A 13,155-nucleotide genomic window follows, 5' to 3' on the forward strand; every position below is an offset into this window, starting at 1 on the left:
GTCATAAAAGTTACAAAACATGTTTATTTTGCCCTTGTTTATATAGAACAGTTAGTTTGTTTTTAAATGTTACTGACGTCGATAATGATAAACTCTTTTCATTAGTGGTATTACTGTGCGGACTTGACATTTCTTTAGTCATTGTATCGCGAGTTGTTTCTCATATTCATACGTAAGTATACAAACACGTAAAATAGTAAACACCTATTATTAACTTTATTTATAAAGTTTACTGTATAAAAGCTGTAGTTAAAAATAAACAATTAATGTAAGTGGTACGATAATTTTAATATGAAAGATTAGAAATACTAAAAATTAGAAATACTAAAAAATATGGTAAAGAAAATGGTAAATTGATTTTTGCAATAGGATTAATTTTCAATCTATGAAAATTGAACATTGTGATGAATGTTTCGCTCAAACTCTCTGTGATATTGAATGTAACATCTTTGATCATTTCCAATTTGTTCGCGTTTATCTAACCGGAAATTACTTTTCGTACATCTTATGGCATTTGTCAGTATATAGTATGTACACACATACTGTTTATAAGGATGACAAATTCCGATAAAAATTTCATTTACTTAATTACGGGACAACATATAGGAACAGGAACACTTTATACTATCAACAATAAAACAGACGAACATCTTTACATAAGCTACACACATCATTGTTATCCAGATAAAGAGAGAGATAATAAAAGTTGCTTCACTATCACAGGCACAGAGAAAATTTTCAACGAAAGCGTATCGCAATGAAGTTCCTGGATTCTAATCTCGAGATTGAATTTGTTCAAGTGAAACTAGCGAAAATACGAAGAAAAATATTTTTATCGACTGCAGTCTGGATACATGGAGAAACCTTTCCGTCTAATCTCGATCACAATGCTGTTGGACAGGAAAACTTACAGTCGGATAAATCCAAGATAAAATCCTTTATTGGGATTTAAAGCGAAATTCTCTTACAGATTATCAGATTTCCACATTTCATCCACGCGAGTCTGCACGTGATTCACAAATTTCCGATTCCTGTTAAAGCACGCGACGAACGATCGTATTATTACGGCATCTGGTACGTCTAGTGCGCAATTATTTCATGTTATAAGGATAGTTAATAACATATTAACTGTCATTTCGATTATTTGAAAAATATGATAGAGTTTGATTGCTAATGAGCTAGTTATGCATTCTTATAAAAATTGGATAATGTTTAACATTTTGTTGCAATTGTATTGTAAACTCACTTTACCCGCACACATTACTTCGCATTATTAATAGCGCACAAGATATTCCGATCTAAATAACTAATTAATTATACGCGAAGTACGTTAAGTCACGATAATTCGCTCGTTCCGAAACCATTTGTAATAATGTTGAATTGTGTGAGTCAGATTTTCAAATGAAAACCCTGATTCATGCTACGAAATATAAAATACAGGCTATTCATACGTTATCAGAAATTTCATTGAATAATTAGCATTGTTTTGCTTAGTTTTACTTTTGAAGTCAAAGTCTAACTCTAGATAGTGTTACTGAAAAATGCACGAATTGAGTATTGATATGACAAGCATCGCTTTAATATCTTCGTTCGAATTTATTAAAACGTTTTCGACTGAAATCCCATATTCCAGGAAGCTATTACAAACGAATTGCCTTATAGAAAGAAATTGTACTTATGATTAGCAACCGACTTCATTTTCTTTTAACTTCAAATAAAAAAAAAAACATTTATACATTTAATTTCTAAGGTGGATCACCTTGCACGATAATACATTCATTTCCTTGGTCATTAACGTTTAACGAGTTTTAATCACGTTATTTAATTAAGTTTTGTACACGTATCGCGATATATGCATCATATACGACGTTGCTTTCTTCTTGATAAATTTACGCCGACACTACAACGTAGTTATACACATGTTTGCATTCGACAGCAATACGAACTACGTAAGTATATCGTTACTTGGTGGCGAACGTGCGAGAAAGAGAAACAGAGAGATGACCTTAATTGGATAGAGTTTTAGTTGATGAATACACGCTATTTGTTGATGCATGTTCAATAACACGCGATTAATGCTTGAAAGGACTGTTGAACTATATCCACTTGTGTACTTTCTATTTTTAATATTTTATGCATTCTCTATTTTCCTTCTTCCTCTGTTGGCATTTTTTATAGTTTACAATTTCGCTCCACTGATTTATTATAACGTTTGTTATCCTTCTCATCCATTTTTCATATTGTGTGTTTTCCAAAGAAGCTCTCGAGGCCGTTGTACCAATATACGTAACTGTTATATATATTTTATTTTTGTATCGAAGACTAAATTACTAGATGTAAAAGATTTGTCTTTTTTTATACATAACATACTACAAGATATACAAATACCGTTTAGTAATCATTTACAATATACGTATATTATTGTGACATATCATATGTATTAATAAACTCTAAGAAATTTAGAAAATGTTTTGGAAAATGCAAGATATTTACGTTGTCGTATTCTAAGATGTTAAATGTTCTGTAAAAAATTAGTATATGTTTTATTACCTGATCGTTACAGCAAGGAGAACGATGATGACGCCGACTAATAGCAAAGCGATCAATACGCCACATATCATGTACACGCTGTCGACAGGAGGATCTGCATAAATAAAAATAATTATATTTTATTATTAGTACGTCCGAAATGTCTAATCGTATGAATGCAATGGATAGAATGATAATTTAGTGAGTGTAACTGCTTTTTTTATTAACAAATGCATTTATCTTTATTATTGTTGAAAGCTAAAAACAGATTCCTTCGTATTCTATTTAACTTCTCATTTCCATAGTATTTCATTATTTCGCATAATCTCATTTCATTTCTTATATACTACAAGGGTTGCAAGTACCCTGAAATAAAAATATACTTTTATGACAGCATTGCATCGTTCGTCAGAATGACCTGCGATGTTCATTCATCCCTGGATGTTACCTTCGAAAGCTGTCTCGATATTATAAATCAATACACATATTATAACGTTATAGTTGTATATGACGTCAAATTTATATGACGTTAGATTTTTATGACGTTTTAAGTAATGACGTCGTTTATTCATAAACATTAAACTTAGTTATTGTAACTTTACTTGATGTATATAGATACATGGTTAATGAAAACTGGAATTATATACTTATAATCTTAAGATCTTAATCTAAAGATCTCGGTATTTATAGATGACTCGTGTTTTTGATAGAGTTATATTCTCAAATATACTAAGGATTTGTAAAAAAAAAATCTTGTTAAGCGTACATTGAATTCAGAGTTTTTGAAAATCTGTTATCTAGCTAAATTGATCCTTAACCTCTAGTAAGAGTATTTATTATATCTTCGAGTAGAGGATTAGCTTGCAACTAATTAGGAACTAAGTCGCAGACTTTTCCATCGTTACGTTGTTATTGATAAAGATTCTTATGATACAACATTTTTAAATAGCTAGCAATGAAAATAGCTAGGTCTGCTAGCACCATTTCTACTCGGCAAGTATTTAGGTCCATAACGAAGCAATACATCGCGACCTCAAAATACCCAAAATCAAAGAAGAAACATCAAAATATAGTAATAGATATAGCAAAAGAGTCATCAAATATCGAAACTCCCTAATTACTAAATTACTTAACACGTCGGACCAGATCCGCAGGCTAAAAAAAACACCAAAGCACAAGATTTAACGAGATATTAAAATGAAGTAATATTTATTTATCTATAATAATTATTTATAAATTATACTTATATATAATAAGTATTAACTTATTATACATAATTAGCCATGTCACTGCGCCACGCCAGAGAAAATTACTTATAATTCTCAATGCGAGAATTGATAGTAAAATAAAAAGTAAATAAAAAAAAAAGTATTTAGATACGTAGTTAGGCACATGGCAACAAGTATGTCTCTTAGTGTCTCAACCTCGAGTTTCTGCTTTGTATCAGGGCTTCCTAATTGATGTTACAGGTAATTTTCCTTTCTAGCATTCACTAACAAGGGTGGTAGCATGCGTAGATGGAGTGCACACATAGGTTGGGAAAAGTTCTTCCCTCTTGTTGAAGGTCGACCGACAAATTACCTATCTGTCTTCTCCGGTACAAAATTTTACCTGCCTCAAACCGTGTAGTAATTCGAGGTATTGTTTTCATCAGAGGCGAGAAAGTCGATTGGTTAAGTCGAGGCGAGAAGATGGATTGGTTAAGTCGAAGTTTCTATATCTATGATATAGGCTTAGGACTATCATAAGATTAGGGTACTTGTGCTGTATAATTATTTATATATAGTAATATATAGTAATATCATGAATTTATTTTACAAATATGTTCCTAATTCAGTCTTTTGATTGGAAAAGGGTTTCATTATCTTCAGCATACGTTACCTATATTGCCAGTTGCAAGTATGGCATTACTGTCAGCTACATCTAAGGCAAACACTACCGTCTGTGTATTCATGATTACTGTACCGTGCTACTACAAATATATTCTGATGATTCAATCGACTAGTGAGGAACAGTAGAATTGATACTAAGTAAAGCGTGTCATTGTTTATAAACAGGAAAAACAATTAAAATCGTAGACGTTTTGCAGACACGAGTCTATTCATAAATATTTGTAATAGATAACGATACGTTTCTTATAATTTTTATAGTAATTTATGGAAGCTATTAATAACTTTTATATCACACATGTTTATTTTATGTGCATAGAACATTTTTTTACTATATTGGTATATTTAATACATTCTTTAGATAGTCTAAACAAATACAAAAAAATGATAAAGTATACAGTAACGGTATAAAATGTCTACATTATAGTTTAATGTCAACGGATTTATCGATCGACACAACTCAACCACAGGAGTTATAAAAATGGTTAACCTTCCCAGATGAGGAAGAATTTTTTTATAGCTTGACGCGCTGCATTCTGCAAGCACTTTATTTTCCCATGTTCATAAGTAATTCTTTTAATAGTTCTTTAATATTTTCTTTTAAGAAAAATATAGATGATAGAAAAATGTCAACTTTAGAAACCCATTCGCTAAACTCTGCCTTCTGAAAACGAATTTTGATACGAACTAGTGTAAGTTAATTTATTTTTCTTATGGTAAACTAGGTGGTAAGTTACGGTAGACTTAAATACTTTGATACTAATTAATGAGTGTATTCAATATATAACCCTCAGATCGTCGCAAACAATGTAGTAATTCATAACTATTTATATGCGATTAATGTCATCATAATATATCGCTGTATATATGTTTTAGTGAAAAGACAAACGTCCTCTGGCAAACAATAATCCATAAAGAAGGCTTTTTTTTGAGAGAGAATAAATTAATCTAGAGAAATGCGCGGAAATCTGACAGTGACGAATTAGTGATGGATCAATGCAAATATTTTCGATCGACATTTAATACAACGTATCGGAAAGTGTATTTCACCATTTAGTACGATTTAACAGTAATTCCATTCCGTATCTCTTATTTCTAATAGCTATTAAATGTTATTGATCTTCCTATCTTTCACTTCTTAGAGTGATAAGGGTAAGCAAGGATTATGATAACATTTAGCACGTATTAAAGCATTCAAAACAAAGTAAGATCATTCGAATGGGAGCTTTCTTTTCAGTTAATAGGAGAAGTAGCTCTGTCCTGCTACCGATGATATTGGGTTGGTCACAGAAATATGGCAATCTTTGTAGCTGTCGGTATTAACTTTTATTGTGTATTTACTTAACACGTCGGACCAGTATTTGATGGATTTGAAAGATTATTCGTTATGATCGGATAATCTATATTTCTCTAAACCTTCGCCATTGATCATCTATTAAACTCAGTAATTAAGAACATATGAAATTGATTAGACGAAAAAGTATAGTACATCGTTCATTTTATTTTTTGATCAAAATATTTTTATATTAATAGACACTGTCTAGTAAATAGTTTTGTAAAATTATTTGAAGGAATTTATCATTTAAAAATGCGAAGGACTTTTCGATTAAAGCTTTTGAATCTTCATGGAAACAAATTGCGTATATTTATTATAAATAGAATGTTTCGTCTTCAAATTTTCTTTAACCTTTGCTATAAACTTCTCAACAATCCAATATTAAAGAACAACATTTCTTTTTATACATATGGTTGTAGAAAGAAAATTCTATTTTTACATCTTTCAACGCATAAATTTCTAATGCTATAATCGTAACAACAAGCGTAAATTGTATTCTCTAAAGAAGAGGTTTACTGTGTATTTATATCCTATTTTTATTGTGATTTAATCAGTTCGATATATAACGTCTGTCTGCGTGTACTAATTTACATCTGGAAGTTTGGTTTATTCTTATTTATGGCCGAGTAATTACAGTGACTGGTTATTTTCATTGAAATGATGAGGCCATTTTATCTCGGATTAAGCGGTTAGCAGATAGAAAGCCTATAAATAACTATATTTGCATTTCTGTCCTTGTACTTAACACGAACATAATATAAAATTTCAACAATTTTTAGAAAGCTGATAAAGATAAAAAAGATTATTTGCCTATTTATAATCCCAGATTCTTTCTTTTTTTATTATCTATCTTCTTGCTATAATCTTTCTATCATTATAAATGAATATATTTTAATTTTCATATTAAATTCTCCTTAAACTATGAATAAGAATTAAGTTAAACTAAAGTAAATAATTGAATCAACGAGCTTATACCGAGAGAAATTATAAAGAGAATGTGTTATTTTATATTCTATAACATTGAATGATGAATCATTTTTGAAAAACTTATATAGTATAGACCATTTCATCAATTTTCAATTGATTACCTGATCATCTTTAGAAAGAGTTAACAATATGTAGAAACAATTGAGATAATAAGACAATGAAGTGATTATTATTTCCATGATCGTCTCAGTTTGACACAATATTCGAGTCTTGACAAGTGTTCTATGACGATGAAGACGCACATTTGTTGTCAACACGTGATAAAATACGTACGGATATCTAATTTATATTGAAACATATTGCAATTTGCATATGTAAGTACCGTTGCTTGACAACTAACGCGAATTTAAGAGCAAGATTATCGAGAGCAGATGCCCCTTTGTATTCAGCAGATCGTTGGATGTAAACAACGCTATTTCAACCAGCCTGAACGTGAACAGTTTAGAACCATTTATCCGCAGCGCGAAGGAACCTTCTGACGCAAATGTATAACTCTTTCGCGCCATAAAGACGCTTATTGGCCAAGATTCAAAGTACACACCAGGAACCGTTCGAAAAATTACAATGATTCAAAGACATTTATTTGTCAAAAAGAAAAAGAGGAAGGAACAAAAGTTGTGTTAACTTACGCTCGACAATGTTCACGGGTAGCTAAATTTTAAAAATTAAGAAAAAGTATATGGAATTAATTAGATAAACTTTCATTTTGATTATGTATATGCAAAGTTGGTGATGTTAAGGACTTGAAATTATTTTATTTCTCCGTCTTCTATCTTTCATTTTCTACTCTGTTACTATTGATTACTAATCAAACAAGTTTATTTCTAGAATGGATATAATCTCTCTTGATAAAATCGTTTTATCCCCCTTCACAGTCATAAATTTATAAATTGTTATAATAATAGTAAAAAGTCTCTTAATTTTCGACTTTGGCTTAATTTGAATTAAAAATTTTTCTCCATTTGTTACGATCGATGTATCTGATGCCATTTTCGCTTATTGTTTATTCAAATATATGTTATTATTGCACATGTCTGAATTTAATGTTAATTTAAGTATTAATGTCACGTGTTTTTACGTATTTTTAGTTAAGCTATTATATAATATCACGCTATTACGATAATCCATAGCTTTATTTGCTGTACTAAAGTAAGAGTGGAACGAGATAACGTAAGGTTAACATAAGTTTAATTATCAAGAAGAGTAATCATGTTTGTGAAATTTAACTTGTACTTTCCTTCAAGCATAATTACAGGATATTTGTAACAATTCGTTTCAAATTTTTTTTTTGATTAATTTGATATTTAATTGAAAAGTTATTCGGTTCTGAAGTTTACCGAAAAAAAGTAAGATATTCAAAATTTTTAGTCAATAATATACATAATTCTTCCAAATGTCCAAATTGAACAAATTATGAATGAAAAGAAATAAATAATAAAAAAAAAATAATAATATACATCACAGGGATCAGAAACATAGGGGCCATTTCGTATCAAATCTTCTGTATACTAATATCTAGAGTTTTGTTCAAATTGAAGTACAATATGTTGTAATTCAAAACAACAAGGCATCAAAATTATCAATTCTTACTTGTATAAAAATTACTCTGGCAAATAAATTTTTATCTCTATTATTTATTACATACCATGAACTTTGCTTTCTTTTTTGTTTTAATATTAAAACATTATCTTTAATCAATTTTCTACTGTACTCCTAAAATCACTTTTGCAATACAAAAATATTCAAGATATTTTTATTTTACAAACTCAAGTCCCGATTCAAGGCTTAAGGGGGTATTCTAGACTAGAGACATGAATTTTGGGCGGTTTTTGAAGCTCTGTACAAACGAAACAAAAAATATTTTTACTATCCATCTTTTTATCATTTGTTTATTGATATTTTAAGATTACATAAAAAAATTAACCGAAAAAAACCCAAAATTCACAAAGTTATGAGCTGGCAAAGTGAGGAGCCCCAAAAAAAGGGTGTCCTGGCGTGCATAATTTCAACCCTTCTGGTCATGTGACCCTTTCACCTGGGCCATGTGACCCTTCAACCCTTTTTGGCATGTTTTTTGGCAATTACGAATTTTTTAAAAATAGTAAAATTAAAAATTTTGATCTGAGCGTGGTTAAGGCGATAAAGGAATGTATAAAGAACATTCACACCAAATTTCAAATAAATCGGTTCATTAGAACTTGAGACATCGTGCACGTCAACTCGAAAAAAGTAGTTTCGAGAAAAACGCGTTTAAAGTTTTGAGACAAGTTTCCGGCAATTTTACTCATAGAATGGTACAGCATATTTACATATTTTTAATCGGCGATACCTGTTCTATACAAGAAACCTTGCTCTACTTCAAAATGCTCATTCTCCGAAGTTCTTTTATGGAGACGAGCAGTCCTGGCTTCCTTTGATGCCTCTGAAGCTCGGAGTTCAGAGCGCTCGATGCGAATTTCGTCTCGCCTGACTGCGAACGCATGAGCTTCTGGGCCAATCGTGATTCCTATGACACTTATGATTTTTAATATGGGTATAAAACCTTCATTAAAAATACACACTGCGAGGAAAGTGGAAATTTGAATTGTCTGCGTTCCTGCGTGGGTATGCTTCGGAACAAAAGTCCATATCAACGAATTTAACGATTCGTTGTTATTTTGGGTTTCAGAAGCCAAACATCGTCCCAATTGAATTAGAGAATTAAAAATACTTTAAAAAGAGATAAAATACAATAAAGATTTTATGAAGATATTCATACGTAGATACTCAGGCAGCGTCTACCGTCTACTGTTCATCTGTCCCGGTCGGACCGGAGCAGATGTCGCGTCACAAAAATTGCTGTAACTCATAAAATAATTGAAATTTTGAAAAATCCTCTTAAGAACATATTCTTGAATGTCTAAACTTTGGAAATATGAAAAAAAATTTTCGATTTTTTCAAATTTGTAGACTAGGATACCCCCTCAAAAAATTTTCATATTAATAGAAATATTTTCATATTCTCTCATTTATTCTCTTTAAATTAACCTTTTCCAACTCGTGAGTGTATTAAAATTATGTGCTAGGAAAATACTTTGTGCGTAAGCGTATGACTCAAACTAGGAAACTGTTATTCCATTGTCTATCTCTCGTGTCTACCTTGGATTTTTCAAAGAGTTTTCAAAACCCACGAACAAGGAAGTTAATCGAGCCTATCTAGGAAACTAAAAGGAAAAAAAAGTTATGCTCGTGCCATACTCAGAGGGGGAAGGTCATACGCAGAAAACATTGAAGGAGACAAATCAATGAGACAACTAGACGCAATTTCACTTATGTTTTATCTTTTCGTAATCAGCTTCTGTTTAATATCGCTGGAAATTAAACAAAGATCGTATATTTATTAAAAAGAAGCTAGAGTTACGTATTACCAAACAGATTCTAAATATTAGGAATCCTAGGTAAGATGACTCATCTCGCATAAAATAGCGTTTAATAATTTTGAGAAGCAAAATGTTATTACATTACGTTACAGTGAAGTACGCACATACATTTTCAGTACAAGTTGCTATTTAAGGGATTGTGTTGTATCATTTTTTACGAATTCTTTCAAACAATTTATAACACTTCGCAATTTCTTATAGTATCGAATGTTTATCTCAATTATTTGATTACAAAAGTCTAATATTTTCCTTGATCACTTTCTATTATTGATTTTCTTTGTTAGGGTGAATGACTCGTTTGACGTTGATGTTTGCATTTCACTGAAATTTTAAAGAAATTATTACACAATATATATGTAATTACCTATTTGTATTTTTGCAATTCTTTAAAATTATTTGTTCTCCTTGAAGAAATCTTTTAAATATGAGATGCAGAAATATTTCGAAAGTAAGCAGTAATTATCTTTCTTTGCGAACTACTTTCTTCGGTTCACTTTCGGACCAAATCGTGATTTTTAATCATAACTTGTTTCTTAAGTTTGAAGAAAATATGAAGAATTATAATATACAAAAAATACAGGTCGTTGACTGACCGAGAATGTTTCGTAAAATATAGTTTGAGAGTACAATAGAATCTGGCCGAACCATTGTTGTGAAAATCTGTTTGTTAGCTTTTTGTGGTGTTATGTCAGTCCGAAGGGTAATAAATCATAAACTTTAAACGTTTTCCGTCATTTCCAATTTATGATTCAAATTTTCACGAGATCGAATTTCGCAGATTTCCCGTCTTATTGACGTCAAACGTCACGTAAATATCACGTGCTAGATTCGTGGCATCTCGATGCTATACCACGGAAAGTTTCTTCAATTAGAAACCGATTGATCGACTTCATGGAGAGTTACCGCCTTAAGCTATTTTCAGACGTCGTGCCGCTTAGTTTAGCGATTAAGCGAAAATAGAATTACAGTTATCGAGTTTGATAGAGATCATTGCTCTAACGAATGTATTCACTATATTAAATACCAATATATCGAGAAATTAATTGTGCAATATATTTTCCAGGTGATGGTTAGTTCATTCGTGATAATGAAATTGCTTACGGTTTACAGTGGCTCGGGAAGTATTACAACACTTATCATGGAAAACTTAGATAGATGTATCGTATGTACTATATAAAACTCGAAAAAATTTTATCACTAATAAATGTCATGACTTTTATATATATCTTCAAATTAATTTATAATTATCGACACGTTTATAATTGTTAATGATTTATTATTATGATGGTCGTGTCTCGTTACAATGGCAATAACATTTTTCAATGTTTTCTATAACAATCATAATATGCACATAAAAGTTTTCCATAAATGTTCAAATATTTTCGTGATTTATATGTATATAAATGAAATTTATCTTGTACTGTGAAATATGTAAAAATAACAAGGTCAGTGAGATTAGTATAAAAATACAAAATAATAATTGTTTAGTATTGTAAGATTCTCATTCGCTGTTCAGTGTAGCTAGACCTCAATCTTCTAACGGTTAAACATCCTCGATCTACCAACCAATCCTATGATTCCACGAAAACACACCCTCGAGATACGTTCCCTCTTCGAACCGTATAAATAGATCTCATTCATTGAAAAATAGATAATATGAAACATCATGTGAGTCATATTCTAAAGATCTTACTCTCTTGTCAGTTCGGTTAGTGCTATATGTTTATTTTTCCTTAACTGTTAACCGGGGAATCAAGTTAACTCATCATTTGGATTTCCAATCTCTTGGATATAATTTCTTTATTTATACTATCCTTGCTTTTCTGTCTGATACCTTCTTTCATTACAAGTTGAGTTCATTACCACAATAAATCTATCTTCAACTGAAATTTAATTTTCTCGAAAACGTAGTTTCAAATGAAAACAATCTTATTCCAAATTTCCGTCGTATTTTCGCACGAAGAATAACTTTTCGTGTATTATCATATATGCTGCCACACCCTGTGTAAAGATTCTCTGTGATTTTCCGCACGCTTTTCGATTTAATTAGAAAAGGTTGCATCCTTGGTCATCCGATATATCAGACGGTATCATCTTTAACGTTTAATGTTAACATTAAGAAAATATAGCCCGGAAAAGGTTAGGATCAATGGTGCGCGATGTGGACGCTGATAATAATATCGCTTAAAAATCGATTCATAACAGACTGTGTGAAAATACGTTACGTGTCTGCGTAAACGCGGCAATGATCGATACGACATTATAACGACGTCATTCTTTGCGACAATTTCTAACTTTATTCATACGGTTTTGAAAAATTAAAAGACACACACGTGTGTAGTTCTTAATGGGGACATTAAACGCACTGATTGTAACGTTGTCGCTGTAAATTCAATAAGGAACAAGACGTTAACATATTCTGTCAATTATGAATCACTATGCAACAGTCGAACCAATATTTTCCAAATTGGTGAATTCAACAAAATGCTTAGTCTTAAAGCTTCTTCCGCTTTAGTCGAGTTGCCTGAATTCGCAGAGGATTTTACGAAAATTTTAATTCATTCAAGGGAATTGAAAAGATACGACCATTAAATTAAAGAAGGATTTCCAAATTTGAATTTTCCAATGAAAGAGCTTCGATGCGTATAAACGTGAAATAAACTAATTCATGAGCTAATCGCAAAAGTAATTGTAACGTGAGCTAACTTCTTTCTCTGAAATAATTGCGTCGGATTAATGAAAGACACTCTTTTAATAACCTATTAATGTAAGGTCACTCACCAAGATGCGACAACAATTGCAAGGACTCTGAAACAATAAAAACGAGTGAAATTAATAGCAGTTCCTGCGTAGAGAGACAGACGCGTATGCAACCATGGTAGCCATCGCACCGCAAGTAATATCACAATTCGTGTTACCACGTAGAGTTCACGAAGGTCAAAGAGACCTAGATGCCAAATACGTTCTGTAGCAATTATTTATTGTAGAGATTCTT

General features: G+C 31.1%; 1 protein-coding gene and 1 long non-coding RNA gene across 6 annotated transcripts in view; one reads left to right on the plus strand and one right to left on the minus strand.

Moving 5' to 3' along the window:
- Positions 1 to 13,155, minus strand: part of LOC126920454 (uncharacterized) — a 70,073-nt gene that overhangs the window by 13,191 nt on the left and 43,727 nt on the right. For 3 of the 5 annotated variants that reach the window (XM_050730826.1, XM_050730829.1, XM_050730828.1), the window contains one exon: positions 2,551 to 2,644. In XM_050730826.1, coding sequence (XP_050586783.1) covers positions 2,551 to 2,644 — 94 coding nt within the window. Of the gene's footprint in view, positions 1 to 2,550; positions 2,645 to 12,941; positions 12,969 to 13,155 lie in introns of all 5 variants that reach the window. The other 2 variants (XM_050730825.1, XM_050730827.1) reach the window with 1 other exon arrangement.
- Positions 4,244 to 6,054, plus strand: LOC126920459 (uncharacterized). The gene is made up of 2 exons (XR_007711967.1): positions 4,244 to 5,570; positions 5,656 to 6,054. It is a non-coding gene; the product is annotated as an uncharacterized LOC126920459 (long non-coding RNA).

This window comes from Bombus affinis, chromosome 9 (genome assembly GCF_024516045.1).
Source record: "Bombus affinis isolate iyBomAffi1 chromosome 9, iyBomAffi1.2, whole genome shotgun sequence".
NCBI lineage: Eukaryota > Metazoa > Arthropoda > Insecta > Hymenoptera > Apidae > Bombus > Bombus affinis.